Consider the following 19,145-nt stretch of genomic DNA (forward strand, 5'->3'; position numbering starts at 1 on the left):
AGTACGGAGTTTCCTCAAAAGATTAAAAGTTGACCTGCCATTTGACCCAGTGATCTCATTTCTAGGAATATATCTTAAGGAACCCGAAACACCAATCACAAAGAACTTACGCACCCCTATGTTCGTAGCAGCACAATTTACAATAGCTGAGATCTGGAAACAGCCCAAGTGCCCATCAGTAAATGAGTGGATAGAAAAGCTGTGGTACATTTACACCATGGAGCACTACACAGCTGTAAAGAGGAAGGACCCTTCGGCCTTTGGCACAGCATGGAGGGGGCTGGAGGGTATTATGCTAAGTGAAATAAGCCAGTGAGAGAAAGACAAGTACCACATGGTCTCACTTATATGTGGAATATAATTATCAAAATAAACTGATGAACAGAATAGATCCAGAGACAAAGAAGCATGGAACAGACTGAGGGATCTCAGAGGGAAGGTGGGGAGGGGGGAGAGGGTGGGGAGAGATTAATCAAAGAACTTATATGTTTATAAGCTTAACCCATGGACACAGACAATGGTATGGGGAAAGCCTGGGGGTGGGATGGATGCGGGGTGGAGGTGATCAATGGGGGTAAAAAGGGGACATCTGTAATAAATAAATAAATAAATAAATAAATAAATGCCTTTAAAAATTAAAAAAAATAATAGTATTATTAAATTGTAATTCAAAGAGAGGAAGAACCTTAAAGCCAGCAACCTACTATAGAAAGAGGAGACCTTTGTAAGAGCTGGACCCCAATTTCTGCTCCTTTCCAGAGCTGAAGGACACCCCAGTACTGGGCAAGGAAGGAAGCACAGTGACCTGCCCATGGCCTTGTGTGACTGGGAGGTCCCCTCCCCGCGCACAGCAGTGAAGGACACGGCCTCGTGAAGGACATGGGCCCTGCCAGATCCTGCCCATGGGACTCACAGTAACTTGCTCGTCTCCGCAGAGGAGCTAGGGACACAGCAGAGAGGCGGCTCCCGGCCTGTCAGAGCTGTGCCCTCACCCGCCCTGAGGGCTCCTCGGGCAGGTTCCAGCAGCCTGGCCGCCCCAGCACCAGGCGGGCAGGGCAGAGCTTCAGCGCCTGCAGAGGGTCCTGGAGGCAGGCTGCAGCAGCACAGGGGGGTCGGCCAGGCCCAGGAGACTTGGCCAACAGGGACATGGCCACTTCCTCTGCGGAGCTGGGGATACCAGGATGACTCTGAGTTTGCGGAATAACCGAGCCCCTGCAGGGCTGGCCCAGGACCTTTCCACCATGTTGGGTCCTGGCCCCTCAATCCCATGGAACAGGCACAGTCCCCCTCCTCCATGAAAACCCCTAATAAGCCATTTGGCCCACCTAGCACCGGGAGGCTGATTCACTCACTAGTTCAAAGGCCTTTAGGGAAACGTCCCATTGGTGGTGTCACACATGAGAGCAGTGGTGGCTCATCCACCCCCCAAACACACCCTGCCCAAGTTCTGGCTCCTTCAGGCCCTAGCAGCCTCCCGGGGGAGTTAAATCACTGCCCACGCCCTTCCTCAGGGGGTTGCTGTCTGCGCCCTGCCCCCTCGGAGAGGAAGGGGGTGAAGGCACTGCGCTCCCAGCACGGCCCCACCTCAGCCAGAGGCTGGGGCACCTCCTGAGTGAGGTGAAGGGCAGACAGTACTTTGCAGCAGTCACATGCTTCACCCAGCTGGAATCTCCCCCACTCTCCCCCAGAGGAGTCCCTTTAGGGAAAGCTGCATCCAAGTCCTCCACTTTGTTCCTGTTGGGGTACTCGGGTTGGTGGCAGCATGCATGATACTCCAGGAATCCCAGGTATGCAAGATCCCAGGAGGCTCACGGCATGGAGCTGACCGGCCATGCATGGTTTCCCACCAACAGTCAGAGGACATTTCTCCCCTCCGGCCCACCCACCACCTCCACAGTGTGCTTCCCGATTTCCCTCTCCTTGGAGAAGCTCCTGCGTTAGAGGTTCAAGGATCAAGGTTTTCTGTGTCCAAAATGGCAGCTGGCAGGGCCCAGCCCACCACACTGATGGGGGGACTCTCTCAACTGGGCTGGACTTTCGCCAGGAGCTGGGCGTTCCTGAGAGGAAGGCAGAGGCAATTCTCATAGCACCTGCACGCTCTCGAGCATTTTCCGTCTTAACCCAACTATGTTTTCCTCCACTCTGCATCGTCTTGACAAATGTCACCAGCGATCCCAGTTGTAGACATGCAGCAGTCTTGATGTCTTCCCACACAAGGAAGTAAAGATAAAACCACGCCCTCCTTAATAAATGAGTTCAAGGTCCTCCGGTCCGAAACCACAGGAGACTCCTCATGGGAGAGGAAAGAGCAGCTAACACAACTCAGACTTTGTTTACCCGCCCGCTGGAGGCTGTCACACGAATCCCCAACAGAGCTGCCTGGAAGACTGTGTGAGCCACCATGAGCACTGCGGGCTGACTGTGAACCTACGTCTTTCCCTTAAGGACCCTTAGCACAGGCTGGGGTGTGTAAACAGGACTCTCCAGAAGGCCTAGAAATTACAAGGAGCTCATAAGCCAGGTATCGAGCCCACATGATGCTGTCACCTCTGCAGTTTCTCTGTTATTCCCAGGCAGTGTTTCCCAGGTTCCCCGCCCAATAAACACTGCCCCCTCCTGAGATCTGGATTCACTGGGCTAGAATGGGACTCAGGAATGAACTTTTTCAACAATTGTCATAGTTTCTATCATCTTGGATCCTAAAAGATCCATCCGGACTACCTAGAAGCTCCCTTCTGCCCACACAAGGCCACCTTCCAAGGCTGATTTCCTATGTCTGGATCCATTCCTTTCCTCCAACCTACCCTGGAATGATGACCTCCCTTTAGGGAAGACCCATCACTCATGTGGCCTCAGTCCTCTGCACAGCAACCATACTGGAAGGCCAACAGTCACATCACAGGAGGATGTCACAGAGGTCACCTTAACTCCTCCTGTCCATCTCCCCACCCCACTCCCACCTCGCAGGTGGAAACTGGATGGTCACATACTTACCTTCCCGAGCTCTCAATCTCTGAGACCTGTTTCCCTTTGCCTGTCCCATTCCTCCTTAGCTCATAGATTGAAGAAATACCAACAGGACCTCACCTTGTCAGAATCAAGGGAGACTGCCGCCTGTGTGGGCAGTCGACTTCCTCACTGTTTTCTATAAGGCGAGCCATCACACCATCCAATACCATAAGGAGAGAATCTGGAGGAAGATTTCTTGTGCTACTGATAATAATGTTCAGAAGCAAATAACACATGAGAAGACCCTCAACATTATTAGTCATTAGAGAAATTCAAATAAAAATTATGATTTACCACTTTGTACTAACTAGGATGGCTATACTAATCATATTTTTTTTAAAAAAAGAACCAGAAAAGAACAAGCATTGGTAAGAGCATGGAAGAATTGGAACTCTCTTACATTGCTGGTGGAAATATAAAAAGGTGCAACTTCTGTGGAAAACAATTTTCAGTTCCTCAAAAATTCAAACTAAAGTTAGCATATGAGCCCTGGCTGGTGTGGCTCAGTTGGCATTGCCCCATGCACCAGGAGGTTGTATGTTCAGTTCCTGGTCAGGGCGTATGTCCAGGTTGTGAGCTGGATCCCCAGTAGGGGGCGGGCAGGAGGCGGCCAATGGATGTTTCCCTCTCACCTTGATGTTTCTCTCTCTCTCTCCCCCTCTCCCTTTCTCTTTCGCTCTCAAAATCAATAAAAAATCTTTTTTTAAAAAAGTTAGTATATGATCCAGCAATTCCATTCCTAGGTATATACCCCAAAGAATTGAAAACAGGTACTCCAACAACTGTTGTACACGAATGCTCATAGCTGCATTACTGACAACAGCCAAAAGGCAAATCCAATCCAAATGTCCATCAGCAGATGGATGAAGAAACAGAACTGTGGCGTATACATACGGTGGACTATCATTCAGCTCTAAAACGGAATAAAGCGCTGCTGCATATTACAGTATGGATAAATCCCCAAATCCTACTAAATGAAAGAAGGCAGACAAAAAGGCCACATAGTGTATGACCCCACTTATATGAAATGCCCCCAAAAGGTCAGTCTATAGAAACAGAAAGCAGGTTGGTGGCTGGCAGAGGGCGGGGAGTGGTAGGAAGGAGGGAGAGAATGGGGAGTGGCTGCTTAATGAGAATGAGTTTTCTATTCTGGAGCAATAAAAATGTTTTGAACTAGAGGGAGGTGGTGGCTGTGCAGCATGCGAATGTTCTAAATGCACTGAACTGTTCACTTTAAATGGTTAATTTCATGGCACAGGCCTACCTTGTGGACATTGCGGGTTCAGCTCCACACTCCACACTAAAGGGGATATTGCAATAAAGGGAGTCCCACGAATTTTTTGGTTGCCCAATGCCTATAAATGTTCTGTTTACACAAAGTAGTTTATTGCTAAAAAAATAAAAATAAAATGCTAACCATCATCTGAGCCTGTTGGGAAAATGGTGCCAATAGAATTGCTCGATGAAGGGATACAACAAACTTATAATTTGTAGGAAAATGCAACATCTGCAAAGTGCAATAAAACGAGGTATGCATGCATATGAATTTCATCTCGATTTTTTAAAATGTTAACACATATAAGGAAAAAAGGAAAAAAAGAAGGAACGGTAGCCAGGTGAGTTTCAGATGCCGCCATCCTTTGCCGGAAACTTGGCAGGCAAAGGATGCGTCTTCCTACAACTAAATGATTCAGAGCAGCCCTGCCGCCTGTGGTTTCAGTCCTACAGTTGACATCTTCACACTCAGAGACCCCTTTCGGTGCTGCGGCGTCAGTCCCCACCTTGCTGAATACGGAAAGGACTCGTGGAAATAGGAGAGACTTCCCAGCCAAACTCACATCTAAGCATTTCTAACAGCTTATTTAGTTTATTAGCATATAAAAGTAGAATTCTTCATTACAAACCAACTCAGAGCCAGGAAAAGGGCTCTTGATTATATATGAGAACTCATAAATGTTTCAAACTAATTCTACCTAGAAGTTTCAGCTTAATCATTATAAACAAATAGCAGAAGGAAGTGGTGATAATCTACCCTCTGTTCTAATTTTAAAATGTGAATAATTAACCTTCCAGGAAAAAGTGCAGAATTTGAAGAGCAGTTCAATGCAATAAACGTCCAGTTTAGACCCGGATGGGCACTGCCGGAACCGACTGCTGCCCCGACTTACTGCGGCAGCGATTCCCATGAAATCAGTCACTGCTTCCGCTAAACTACTGGAGCAGTGACACCCTTAAGTTGAACTTACATGCTGGATAATACTGATTTTTATGGGGATGACGGCTTGTGTAAAAGGCATAAAAAGTTCACATTTTTCTACATCAAATTTTATTACCAAAAATGCTGTTATTACAGATTTCATATTCTAAAAATCAGTTTCTCCCGGTAGAACTGCTAATACTTAGTGATTATCTCTTCAGCTTTTATCTAGAATTAAATACATTTTTATCATTGTACCCAGCTATACAAAAGTAGCCTTCTGTTCGGCAGTGTCCTTAGGACAACAGAAGTCGGTGGCCCAGACAGGTGGCACCGCTCTGTTATAACACGAAACCGCCCATCCTCCCCGGACCGCTCCAGGGGAATCTAGTTATCAGAGTACCCCAAGAAATTTCTTCTTTAAAAGGGTCACTTCACTATAACGAGGCTTCAGGACGTCAGTATCCTTGTAACCACCCAATGTAAATTACTTAATTACCCTGATAACTTCCTTTCTAAGTGAAGGAAAGAAAAAAGGAATAGAAACGGGGAAGAAGGGGAGGAAAAGGAAAGCAGAGGAAGAAGAAAGAAAGAAATCAGGAGAGCAATCTGGCTTCTCGGCCCCAGCACAATTAACGTTGGAAGCAGAACAGACCAAGCTAAACATTAACAGCCACTCCGGTTGGCCTTCGACAGCACAGGGCACTGGCGTGTGCGCCGGGCTTTCAGAAGCCGCCTACATGGGCTCAGAGCCCTCCCTCTCCCTTTAGGAGCCCGTGACCTTGAACAAGTCCATGAGCTTCTCTGGGCCTTTTTCCCTTCATCCAATAGGAATGATCTCCCTGACCACCTGCAGTAGCAGGTGTGAGAGAACCCACTTAAGTGCCCACCCAGCCAGGGGCGCTTTGCCTCTCCCAGGGTGTGAAGCCCTAACAGCTTAACCTGTGTGGAGGTTCAGAACAAGTCACTCCAGATATGCCTCTGTGGTATGCAGATTATTTTCAGCTAAAGGCAACCGAGACCCTACAATAGAAACTTCTGCCCCTCTCTCCATTTAACTACCTAGAACTTGAATTAGGGGCCTTGCCCATAATAAGAAACTATCAGGGATAGCCTTTTGTATCTACCTATAGGGCAAGCAAACTACTAATTACTGAATTCTTGCTCTTCTTGTCCTGCAGTGACCCTCCGAAGCCCCCAGGGCCTCACCCCAGCCTTAGCTCAGAGTCCCACGCACATCTCATTTTTAACTTTCCATCCCTGACCCTCTCGTGTATGTGAAGGTGTGTAGCTGATGTTGATGCTGTGCTAGGGAAATCAGAACATAGCCGATGCGATTGCATTTTTTATTAAAAAACAAATTAAATAAAATAGTGACTGATTCTATACAAAACTGAGCTGGAGTCCACGGTTCACGGTGGGGGTGGCTGAGAAGAGGGAGACGAGGGTGCTGCTGCGGCAGCTTCTTTCTCTTCGTATCTGGGAGGCAGTTCAGATGAGAGATGTGGAGTGTGTGAGATCTCAGAGGACGAAGGAGCCCCAGAAATAGTATATATGGATACATGCTCTCTCTCAGAGGCCGAGCCTTGGCCCTCAGGAGCCGGGGTCCTGCTGAAAAGAGAGAGAGAACATGAAGGGAGGAGAGGGAAAGAGTGTCATGCCTTAAGGAGAAGGTTATTTTCAAATCTGTGAGGATCTAAGGAGTCATTTTTTTCACACTATTATTTATATTTATAGATATGTTTCAATTCCTTGTCACTTCCTTCCCTTAGAGCTGACTGTAACATTAAGACAGTCTCACTCTTCTTGTCATTTCCTTTGTCACTGAAAAGACATGGAGTACAAATGTACAGGTGCCGTCCAAAAAGAACACACACATACAGTTACTGTTCTCTGCTGTTGTGTCTTCTGACGCAGCTAACATAAGGTAGACAAACTGATGCAAATAGAAAATTAAATCATCAGGCCACAGGCTTGAAGGAAGCAGGAAGGCATGCTCGTGAGTGGAGTGGGCCTCAGCACTGAATGTCCCTTCTGCTGCTTTCTAGCTGTGTGATCGCTAAGCCTCAGTTCCTCATCTGTAAAATGGGGATCACAGTGCAGACCTCCTGGGACTGAGAATCACATTAGGTAAGGCAAGAAAAGCCAGACTCTGGCACACAGAGATCATCGAAGCAGCAGGAGTAGTTTTTTGTGTGTTGTTTTTTTTCAAGTTAATAGACATTTATTTTAGGGCTTGAAGAAGTTCATTTATTGGAGAAAAGTGTAAACAAAATCACTAACAGAATTGGACAAATGTCCAGAACCTAACCTCCCCTTCATCCACGCAGTTCCTACACTCGTCTCTGGTCGGATCTCCAGCTCTCCACCAAGTCTGAAGCGTAAGAACACCTGCCTAGAAGGCAAGGGACCAGCCACCCCCAGCACGCTCGCTGCGTCTCTCAGGCCCTGCTTCTCACTGCTTTCAGAAATGCACGTCTCAGTGTCTCAAAAGCCAGCTGCCACTGAGTCCTGCTCATCCACTCACCTGGCCCTGTGAAATCTTCCGGCAGTCCTTCTTTCACTTCCTACATCCTGGTCTCCCTTCCAGAAGGCGCCAGAGCCTTTGCCAGCCCTGCCCCTCCCTGCGCTTCCCAGAGCTCCTTCCTGTACCACCTGCCTGTGGATCCTCCGTAGGTCATTACTTCGCTCCCTCCTGCTCTCAGCCACCTCTTCCCAGCTCCATCTCTCTGTCGAGACCGACCCTCTCCAGTCTACCTGCAGGCTCCACCACAAGCCAGCCCTACATCTTCTCCCCACTTACACGGAGCTCGGTACCACCTCCCCCTCAGTAAGGGACATCCACTGTCCCTGTCACTCCCCCTTGACATGATGATCTCCACTCCTCCTCACTGTCCTCTCCATTCCAGGTTCCCTCCCCCTGCTAACCACCACAGTTTAGGCTCCTGTCACCTCAGCCTGCCCATGAGGCTCAGCGCCCTCAGCAATCTGGCCACCGCCAGCCTTTCCCCTTGTGAACTGTGCTGACTAACCACAGCTCGGAGCCACTGCTCTGACTCCAAAACCTTCAGCTGCATTGCTCTGCTAAAGGAAATGCACTTAGATTTCTGCTGTTTAATCAGACCCCAGGCACGCCTCCTAACCTGTGGCATGTGGGAGCATGGGGCTGGGGCTGTGGATCTGTTACATCCCTTCAATCAGACTGAGAAGGCTTTGAGGCCCAGGGAACAACTGAATATTGAAGGTAAAATGCAGCTTGGTCAGGGTGCAGGTGACTTTAGCCAGTCACTGAAGTACCTCCATTAGATATTAACACCCTCTGTACCTGTTGGAGGTGCCTTAGGACCCCCCACAATCTAAAGCAGCAAGGAGGGGGCCTCCCACCTCCCGAGCCCGGCTCAGTGCTCAGTTTGGCTGACGGTTGTTAAACATTGTGAGAGTCACCCTCCTAGGAGCACAGAAAAGTGCCCGGAGAAGGCTTCATATTAACTTGGCACAGGTACTTTTCTAATTTTTAACTTAGTGCTGCCCAAAGTTTTCTGAAAGGTGCTGTTAATATTAAGGTAATAATTCTGACATGCCAGCAAAAAAAGACACTAACACTCTGATGTTTACTCCTATACTGCAAACTTTGTGCTCCTTTGGCCTGAATCAAGGTGTAGGCCTGAAAAGATGAAAGTACTACTCTTGAAGTTCAAATGGAAAGTCTTACCCATAGTTAAAAATACTGTAATATGAAGGTGGATTTTCATTTGGAAGCAAACCGTCTGCCCCAGAACTTCGAGTTCCTGCAGAAGCCGGAGACTCAGGAAAGTAAGGTGGCGGAGGGGGCGGGAATATTATCACGGCATCACCTAAGGAAACACAAGATTTTGTTGAAGATGGATGAGTAGTAAGTGCAAACAAACTAGCAAGTGCAAAATAAATTAATTACACATTTGGCTCATCTATAGAAATGGTGTGCCAACTCCAGAATCAAAGAGCAGGCGGATCAAATTTAGAGACAGAAGTTAGAAGTTTCTGGGCACTGGGGGCAAGGGGAATTGGAGTTAGTGTCTAATGGGTGCCAGGTTTCTGTTTGGGATGATGAAAAACTTCTGGAAATTGATAGTGGTGACAGTTGCACAACATTGTGAATGTACTCAATGCCACTGTGCACTTAAAAATGGTCAAAATGGTAAATTTTATGTTATATATATTTTACTACAATTAAAAAAAAATAGTGTGCCTATATCTCATTGCAAATGCCTTGTTTCTCAAATACAGTTTCACCTCTGAACAAATGGCCATCAGCTACCCTACACCTTGTCATTGGTATCGCCACAGCTGTGGTTCGTGCTCTTGTAGAGTCTTTCACCTGCCAACATGTCACCCAAGCTTCAAAAAACAAAGTCAATCTCAAAGCAAAGCTTGTTTTTAGCAATTCCAGCACACGCACTGGTGTTCTGGGGGGAGAAACTAGGGACCAGATGCAAACTCTAATCTGTATTCCGATTCCAATACAAAATGCACCACATGAGTTGCTCAGAGCCTTGTGGCCATGAGGCAAGCACCACTATACAGAGGCCTGGGGGCGGCCTTGGAACAGTGGCCACACCAATGACAGCTCTGGAGAAATGAAAGTGGAGAGAGGACCTCTCTGTGGAAGGAGCGAGTTTGCACAGGGCACAGATCTGATGCTTGCCTGGATAGGGACAGGATTCCTTAGAGCTCCCAGGTTCCATTTGCCATTACCAACCTAGCATGGCCCTGACCAAGTTATTGAACCCCTTTAGGCCTCAGCTTCCACCTCTGTAAATTATAGGCCACCACTGTACCTGTCTTGGGACAAGTAGAAGGACTGGATGCATGGGCGGCCATTAAAACAGCACTGGACACAGCACAAACCCTCTCAGCTGCTCCACACCCTCCCAGCTGCTTCCTCCACACTCCGCCAGCAAGTAGCACTTATTTGCACATCTGAAGAAACACTCCCACCCTGCAGCCTTGGCCAGAGGTTCCACTCTGCTCCTTGTGCCTCCAGCACTCCCGGAAAGGTGACTTCGCCCTTCGGAAAATGCACTAACTCCATGCCCCTCGCTGTCCCATCTTACCTTGCTAACCCAAACCTGATCAAACATAATGCTTGTCTACTAATCTTTTTCAGAAGGCCTTGGTAGGTCAGAGGAAGTAAGGTTAAGGGTTCAATTTAATTACACTTAACCTGTGGAACACAGGACCTAGGACTAAGCCTCTAGAGCAGGCCGAGCGCCTATCAAACACAAACAAGGAAATGTTCAAAGTCAACAGCTATCTCTGGGGTTTATCCATCCTGCCCAGTCAGCGCCCAGCCCCCCACACCTTGCAATCTGCTCTCACCAGGAAAGAATTCCCATCCTCCCTGGGTTTTCCTGTCACTAGGCCCTGCAGGACTTGGTGTCCTCCGTGACTCCACAGCATATGCCCCTCGAAGGAGGGCTGTCTCCTATGCCTGCTGCACATCCAGGGTCCAGCACTGAGTGTGTCCACAGTGAGAACATCATTGATTTAGCTACTGGGGGTGGGAGAAACTTCCATTCTGTGAACAACTGAATTGAATTCTGGGACTTAGCCAAGAACTGCCTCTTATCACCCAATTTCCCTCATAAGGCAGAACTGACCATTGAGAGACAAAGTCTAGAGTCTTATCAATTGTGCTAAAAGTCATGATTTCTAAAAATGTAAACCCTATGCCATAATATCAAAGGAGAGAAAAACAAGGAGCTAGGGTGCTAGGTTTTCATGGGTTTGATGGAACTTAGAGGGTTAAGTGGAAAAGATTTTGAGATTTTAAACTATTCATCAGGACAGAACCGCCCAGGGGGTAGAGCCCCACTGCCCACTACCCCCCACATTCCAGCCACCAGGACGGAGGCTGCTCTGCAACTCTCCCAATAGCAAATCAATGGACACACCTCAAAATGTTCCCAACCAAGTGGAAGACTGAGCATCCCGTGAATGCTCACCTGGACCCCACTGTGCTTCCCAAAAGACTGAGAATGTCTATACTGGGTGAGCCCTGTTGTCATGTGTCAATTATCCCACAACACTAGGTGTAGATGAAACCAGCAGAAACAGAATTCCAGCCCAGTGCCCTGGGGAAGGTGCTATGCAAGGGCCACAGTACATGCGTGCCCACCCACCTGGGTTTGGATCCTGGCTCTGCCACTAACTACTTTGTGACCTTGGGCAAGTTATTCGATATTCCTGGGCCTCAGTTTCTTCATCTCTAACATGGAGATACTAAGAGTATCTGCCTCAGTGGGTCATTGTGGGCATGAAGGAGTTTCACCCAAAAGGCCCTTGAAGAGCACCTGCTAAAGCACTTAGATGGGGTTAGCACAGGAATAAACTGTACACCTGTGTCAGTTGTTATTAATAGATAATTAATATCTGTGTTGTCACCATAAGTACATAAGTACACAAAGAAGTAAGCTGGGAGCATCAACCCTGGCTCAATGCAGGAGCTGTCTGTAAGTCCATCTGCCCTTCCTCTCTGAGGCTGGTCCCTACGGGGCCCGCAGCCCAGGGACCGCCCCAGCCTGTGCTCGGGTGCACTGCTGGCTCCGCAGACAGCCCGGACCTGAGGGACATCTCACTCGCCACTCTCCTTCTCTGTTCCCTCCACGGCTTCTGCTCGTAATTCTCTTTGCCTAGCCTTTCAGGTGTCAAGGATGTGGCTTCAGAGCTTTATCCTTTCAAAAGTAGAAGAGAGAAGGAAAACACACACAGTAATCTGCAAAACTGAATAGCGATGGCGTTTTTCCTTGGTTGTGTGAAGCTGAGGCCCAAGTTACTGATGCTGTTCTTTGGGGGGTTGACTCTGGGAAATGGTAACACACCTATTTGGCAGAATCCAAGGGACCCAAAAGGAATTCCTCGGCATTCCATGGGGGAAAGAAGTGACAGGTGTTGTCACATTTCACCTTCATTTATGCCACTGCTTCCAAACTTTGCCCTAATCCTGAAGTCACAGAAAATACAGAACAATGCAGAAAACAGAAGGCCCCTCAAAACATAGAAGACCGGTGGACTTGGGACGGACTCAGAATCCTGGCATGTTAGTGCTGGAAGGAATCTTAGAAATGCAATGCTCGCATTATAGATCTATAAACCAAGGCCACGAGAGGTTAAGGGCTTACCAAGGACAGTCAACCCGTGACAGTCAGGGATGAGAGCTCACTAGTCCAGCAATGCAAAGTGCCATAGGTTTCAGTGTGGGAGTAACAGGGGAAAGAGGATCATTTGGCAGGTCCCTAAGGTGACAGAGGACTCACAGACTGTCCTTGAGGTTCCTTTCACTTTCCTTTTAGTTTGCTCTATGACCTCAGTCAAGGACACCACTTAATGTCCCAAAGCTTTTGCTAAATAATATGGAATTTCTGGGGCAAATGATGTGTGCAAGGACTCCTATGGGGCTTATCACAGCAGCAGCACTGTGTGTGTGTCAGAGAGAGAGAGAGATCGTGAGTCGAGGCCAGACCCCAGGGCAGCCCAGCGAAGCCTTCACGCAGCAGCCACTGTGATACGAGCACGTGCAGGAATGAAGCCACCCACCTACAGTGACCTGGACGGGCTCCGTGTTCTGGGTCTGTCTCTCTTCACTGTCAGAGGCATTCTGGCCCTCGTTCAAGTTGTTTCTCTTCTTAACGTGGGCAACCACGAAGAAACACAATCCCATGAGCACAATCAAAGGTCCCATGATCTGCAGGGACAGGAATCCACAGATCTGGGGCTCCTCGTTGACAGTGTCTGTCTCATTCAGTTGTTCCTGCTCCCAGTCTGAGCCACAGCCAGGGACCCAAATGCCCAATATGCTGATGAGCATGCCGCTGGTCAAGAACAGAAATCCAAAGATGAGGCACTGGGCAAACTGGCGGCTCTCTCCGCAGATGAAGGGTCGGTCAGGGTCCCCCCGGTTGCCTCGAACGCGCCCCTGCCGGAACTGAAGTAGTGCCCGGGAGCGGGCCAGGATCACAGCGCCCAGCCCTACTGCAGCACACGCAGGCCCAGCAACCTTCAGGACCATGCTGCAGTCTGGGAGGGGTTTGTATTGGCATGCCTGGTACCCAAAGATGGAGAGCAGGACTCCCACAAACAGCAGGATGGCACCAAAGACGAAAAGGAAGAAAATGAGCATGCTGACATGCCTGTCTCTCTGGACCCCATCTGGTTCAGCTACTGCAGGAGACATGGCCAGGAGAGCCCCTTCCCCGGGGAGGGGTGGGCTCTGTTTCCTCCCCTCCAATGGTTTCAACAGCTCTGCAAATATAACCAAACACCAGGTTATAGTGGGCACAGGTGTTCCCAACCCACTCTGTCCTTTTGCTGGCCATTTCAGAAATCACACCAGGATGAAATCATCGCAAGTAGAACTTTATGCAACTGATACACTGTAGAACAATGAGTTGGTTTATGAGTCAGAAGGCCTGGCATTCAGAAACTCCAGAATATTTAATTTTATGAAGATATTCAAGAAGTGGAAATGCAATTACCTGCACCTACGAGTATCTCTTAAAAAACAAAAACTCCTTATGAGGATGTAAAGTACAGCATAGGGAATATAGTCAATAATGTTGTAATAACTATGTGTGGTGTCAGGGGGCACTAGACTTATTGGGGGAATTATAAGTTATATAAATGTCTAACCAGTATGCTGTACACCTGAGACTATTATAATATTGAATGTCAAGTGTAATTAAAAATTTTACCAAAAAAATTAATACATTTTTTTTAAAACCATGTAGTAAAAGTAACTGGGTGTGGCTTTTCCTGTCCTGAGTCTTACAAGCTCACTCCCCCAGGCAAGCAAACAGTGGTGAGTGGGGGAAGAACACAGGGATCGTTTTTTTTATTTACAGGGATCCCACATTTCATCACCGCTGCTCTGAGCATTTCCATGTCAGTAAATTTTTGTTCAGTTGCTAACTTTCCATTTCCTGTTTTAGACCCACAGCAACTTTCCATTCTGTGCTTTATTCTGAGGCTACATCTACAGGAGAGCCAAGTTCAGCAATTTCAAAGGGATGGGAAGGCAGTTCAGGAACAGAGTGGGTTTGGTGGATATTAAGTGAATTCTGTCAAAATGTGATTCCTGAGTTCTCACTCAGGACTTCCTTGTCCTGAAATCTGGTGGCCTGGCTGCTTGGGCCTGGGATGAACCAAGGGGGCACGGCACAGTAGGCGAGGTGGAGCCTTGTCTCCCAGGTGGCCAGGGAGCCTCTCACTCACCCTCCTTGGTGCCACCCACTTCCACAAAGAAGTTTAGGCTGTTAAAAATAAACAGCTGATAAAATCACCAGTTACAAAGCACTAAACAGCAATAGAACTTGACTTTGAAAGAAGAGTATAAGTGAAATCAAGTGGGAAAGCACTTTCCACAAGATCACTCAAGCCCTGTTCTCCAAGGGTGTCACATATTAAATAATGCGGACAAGTTGCTGAAGAGCAGTCCAGTTTACCCAGACTGACTTTATTATCCAGTTGTCCTGTTTGCTCTAAAGAATGGGATATGCGATTTGGGGCACTCGAAAAAACAGCCTGAGTGTGAAGACTGTCTTCACTGCTCAAGGAAAGGGAAACTTTTAAAATCTCTCGTGCCGCTTGCATCCAGGGTCACATGAAGGAGCTCAAGGCTGCGGCTCCAAAACCAAGGCCATCTTGACAAACCCAAATCATGACAGAGTAGGGTCAGTTCAGGTAAAGAAAGCAAGCAGCCTGTCTTATACGAGGAAGTAATTTTCCAGGAAAAAGTATGATAGAATCAAAAGGAAGTTGAAGAAAGAAGAAAGCGTAAGAGGGAAATAGGTTTTCATTTTTAAACTTGAAAGAACTGTATTTATGAAAATGTGTTTGAGCTGAGACAAAGACTTAAAGCACTGCAATAATATTTTTCTAAAATTTCTGAATCATGGAATCCCTTTTGCAGGTTCCAGAGATAAGGGTGAGTCTCTGCTACAAAGTCCTATCAGGAATTCGTAGTATTCTTGATGCCTTCAGATTTGAAGTGAGTCACAAGGCTTCAACCCACTACAGACAGATTCCCAAATACCAGTAAAGAAAACAGGAGCCCCAAACTGGATCCCTAGCTTCTTTCCCATGGCCTACTGGACCCAGCACCTGTCATTTGTGTGAATCCCTGATGCAAAATAGTGTGCGGGGTAGGCGGTCAGTCTGTTCTCTCTCATACACGAACCCGCAATCGGACACACAGACGTCTACACTAATGGAAAGTTAAACCTTTTCTAAATAAATACCAACCTACACCTAACCTCCCAGAGCCAAATTCGCCTCCCTAACGCTCCATTCGTTTTCCAAAAGACGTTTCCAAATAGGCAGCACCTAACTGCCTCCAAAGCTCTGATGCGTTTGGGGATCCAGGCAGAGAGGCAAATGTCTTTTATGGGAAATAGCTTCGTGGGTTTTAGGGAGCCCGAGCGCGACGGCCCCGAGCGGGTGGGCGCGCGGCTCCCACGGGCCGGGGCGCGGGGCGCGGGGCGCGGGGCGCGGGGCGCGGGGCGCGGGGCGCGGGGCGCGGGTGAGGGCCGCTCCTCGCCCCCAGCCTCGGCGGTAACACGGGCGGGGCGCGGGCCGGGAGCCGCTTACCTGAGGCTTCGTCCCGCGTGCGCACTGCCCGCGCCCGGCGCTTCTCGGGCGCCTGGCTCCGGCCTCGGGCGGGCGCTCGGCAGGGCGGCGCGGGCGCTGGGCGGTGTGCTGGGCGCGGATCCACACCGCACACTCCCACCCGCGGGTCGGGGCGCGGAGGGCGGGCCGCCACCGTATTTACAGGAGGAGGCGGTGCCGCGAGCGCGCGGCGGCTGGGGCGACGCGGGCAGGGCCGGGCGCGCTGGCGGGAGCTGGCTGCCACCGGCGCCCCGCGGGCGGAAGCGCGCCCCAGCCCGGCGTGGAGCGCGAGGGGCGGCCTCCGGCCCGGGCCGGCGGACCCGGCCGCTTCCGCGCCCCTGGCCGTGCACGCGAGGAGTCCGGGGGCAACGAGCGCCCCGCCGCCGCCCGCGCCCGCGCCCGCAGCCCTGGGGAGTCGGGGCGGCGAGCCGAGGCTGCGCTCCTGCCCGTCTGAAGCCCGCGCCGCGCGGCCCAGATCCCGGCGGCGGGAGGCAGCCGGCTCCTTCCGGGGCTGGGTTCCAGGATTCGGGAGGGGGCGTGAGAAAGGGAAGCGTCTCTCCCCTCCCGGGGGGCGGCCGCACGGGGCCCCCGTTCCCGTCGCCGCGCCCTCGGCCGCCGCGCGCCCGGGAAGGGTCCACCCAGCGGCCCCGTGTCCCTCCTGCGGTTCCGCAGACTTTGACTTGGGGTCCCTGGAGCGAGTCCTCTGCCGAGAGCTCCCCGATGAACAGGGTACGGAGATGCCAGGTCACAGCAACGTGCGCGCCGCTGGAAAGTGAGGCGAGGGTCCCCCGCAGCCCGGCAGCGTGCACGTGAGCTCGCAGCTCCGAGACCCCGGCGGAGGCAGGCCCCCGGCTGTCCCCGGGCCGGTCAGCTCGCCTTTCCCGACCCCCAGGTGAGCTCGCAGCCCTCCTTGGCCCTGGAACTCCCTTCCCGGTTCTCCGTCGCTAATGACCTGCTGGAATTAAACTAGTAACTTTCCCTGCCCTTGAACCAGAAATTTCGGGATGGGTTTGCTAATCCCCGTGCTATTTGTAACCTGCCCTGTGGCACGTGACACGGATTCAGCCGTGCCAGTTTCCACACCAGAGGTCAGGGCGCTGTGGAAGGTGAGTGAAGGGCTCAGCCCTAGCTTCAGGAGTCCTGGGGACTTCCCCAGCCCGCCACTTCTCCCTAGCTTCCTGTCCACTCTGCCTGAAGCCCAGTCACAAGTTACACTAACCTTAAAGTACAAACACTTAGCATAGCTAATACAGCACGTCATTCCCAGTAGTTCCCACTGAGGGTAAAGAATGAGCTTCAGGGGGCTCTCAGAAGGGGGTAGGAGGAGGCAAAGAGAGAGGCAAGGGTATTAGCTGGGATCTGAGGGCTGGACACCTGGGTGGTAAGGTGTGGCTTCACCCCGGAGGCATACTGGACCAGTCACAGCGTTGGAGATTGCTGGGGGCACTTGCCTCGGTGGCCAAAGGTGGCTCTTTTCACAGTTACTGTGCCCTGGCCTTTGCACATCTCTGCCCTGACTACTAAAGAGCCTTGGTCAGGACTGCAGTGAAGAATCCCAGCCGCGTGACCCCGTGGTCCTGCCAGGCTCTGTGTTACCTGCTTTACCTGCAGCCTGGGGCTCTTCACTGCCTGGCTCCAGCTCTCAGAGAAGGTTGGAGCCAGAAGGCGACAGGGGAGCTCAAAACAGCCATTTTCCAGTTGAGAAAACTGGAGCCTAAAGACATAAAATTAGTCCACAGATGGTTCATGTGAACTCAATATACTGACTCTTCATTTTCCTCCTGGGTACACCTGTCACCCAGAGGACACGCAATGCCCAAAACACAAAAAGTGGCTTTTTATTACATGGCTTTTAGATCATTACAGCAATATAGACACTGTATCCTAAGGACATTGCGGCAATCTGTGTCGAATGTGGAGATAATCCTGGTCAAAGTGTCAGGCCTTCTGGAAGACCTCAGAGTATGCCTAGCCAACCCGCAGATAACCCACAGTGGTGACTGTACTGGTGACAGCAGCGGGCACTGGCCTTCCGAAGACCACAGGCCCCGACTGTGGACTTTGCCCCCTCTCCACGGGCCTGCTAACAACTCCTTGTACAGGAGCCTTTCTGTCTCTTATTCTTTCCTTCTCCCTTATTTAAAACTCAGTCTCCTGTTGTGTTGTGTGTGGACCTGCAAGGGGCCTGTTGATACAGCTGCCCCTCCGGTGCCACATGACTGCGGGCTGGCCACACATGACAGACTCCAGTGTACTGGCACCAAGGACAATCAGATTAGCTTCCACTTGGAATATCTGCAGCTTGGACTGTTTGTGTCTTTTGGAGCCCGTTTGACTAAATTAAATTCCGTGGAAACCAGTCATGGGTCAATTAGGGAAGACATACCCGCCAGCCTTCGAGGTGCTTGTCTTGGTAGCAGACCCATTCTTAGGAGAGAGACTGGGTGACCTCATCACTATCTAAAACCAGCCTGTGTGGTATGAAAAAAAGATAAGCCCAGACAAAATTTTTAGACAAGTAGCATCAGAACAAGCTTAGAAAATGGGTGAGCCTTGAATTCAGGAAGTAAATGCAGAGTTAGACCAAGGCCAGCATTCATTTATCCATTTGGCAAGTATTTGAGTGCTGACCTTGTGCCAATAAACAAAACGGGAAGTCCTTTGTGCACATGGAACTTATATTTTAAGGAGAAAGACAATAAAACAAGCATGTAAATTATACAAAGCATTAGAAAGCAGTAAGTGCTGTGGAGAATTAGAAACCGCAGAAGGAAACTGGGGAGTGCCGGGGAGACTTCAATTTCAATAGGGTAGTTAAGGAAGGCAACTCCCAGAAGGTGACACAGCAGCTGAACTTGAAGGAAATGAGGAAGCAGCATATTGATAAAATATTATTGCATAACAAATCACCCTCTAATTTAGAAGCTTAAAACAACTAAGATTTATTCTCTCTCTCTGTTTCTGAGCGTCAGAATCTGGGAGCAGCATAGTTTGCTGGTTCTGGCTCCGGGTCTCTCAGGCAGGCAGTTGGCTGGGGCTGCCTCATCTACAGGCCTGACTCGGTGGCTCCAAGGTGGCTCACTCCATGGCTGTGGGCAGGAGGCCTCAGTTTCTCCCCAGGTGGACCTACCCACAGAGCTGTCTGAATGTCCTCAGGACATGGCAGCTGTGCATGGAGCAGGTGAGCAAGAGAGAGAGGGACAGGAAAGGGGCTCAGAGGGAAAGTGTGTGTGAGGCCACGTGCACCAGACTGTAGGGCTTTGCCATGGGCCATTATAAGTACTTTGAGTGAGATGGG

The 19,145-nt window shown here is 49.9% G+C and overlaps 1 protein-coding gene across 1 annotated transcript; it reads right to left on the reverse strand.

Annotated features, from left to right (window-relative positions):
• Positions 1 to 4,862: 4,862 nt before the first annotated feature.
• TMEM171 (transmembrane protein 171) lies at positions 4,863 to 16,031 on the reverse strand. The gene is made up of 4 exons (XM_081132637.1): positions 15,830 to 16,031; positions 12,782 to 13,486; positions 8,919 to 9,060; positions 4,863 to 6,817 (listed from the first exon to the last, which is right to left on the reverse strand). The coding sequence occupies exons 2-4, from the start codon at positions 13,416 to 13,418 to the stop codon at positions 6,619 to 6,621; spliced, it is 978 nt and encodes a 325-aa protein (XP_080988763.1). The 5' UTR covers positions 13,419 to 13,486; positions 15,830 to 16,031; the 3' UTR covers positions 4,863 to 6,618.
• Positions 16,032 to 19,145: the final 3,114 nt, after the last annotated feature.

Source organism: Miniopterus schreibersii (genome assembly GCF_964146895.1).
Source record: "Miniopterus schreibersii genome assembly, chromosome: 3".
Taxonomy (NCBI): Eukaryota; Metazoa; Chordata; class Mammalia; order Chiroptera; family Miniopteridae; genus Miniopterus; species Miniopterus schreibersii.

Bases quoted from the DNA above. Each gene is read 5' to 3' on its own strand.
- TMEM171 (XM_081132637.1), bottom strand. From the start codon at position 13,418: ATGTCTCCTGCAGTAGCTGAACCAGATGGGGTCCAGAGAGACAGGCAT. The intron at 9,061-12,781 runs GTGGGTGGCTTC...GTGTTTCCTTAG, and splicing joins GCCCGTCCAGGTCACTGTAG to GTGATGCCGTGATAATATTC. The intron at 6,818-8,918 runs GTAAGACTTTCC...CTCTCTTTTCAG, and splicing joins TACAGTATTTTTAACTATGG to CAGGACCCCGGCTCCTGAGG.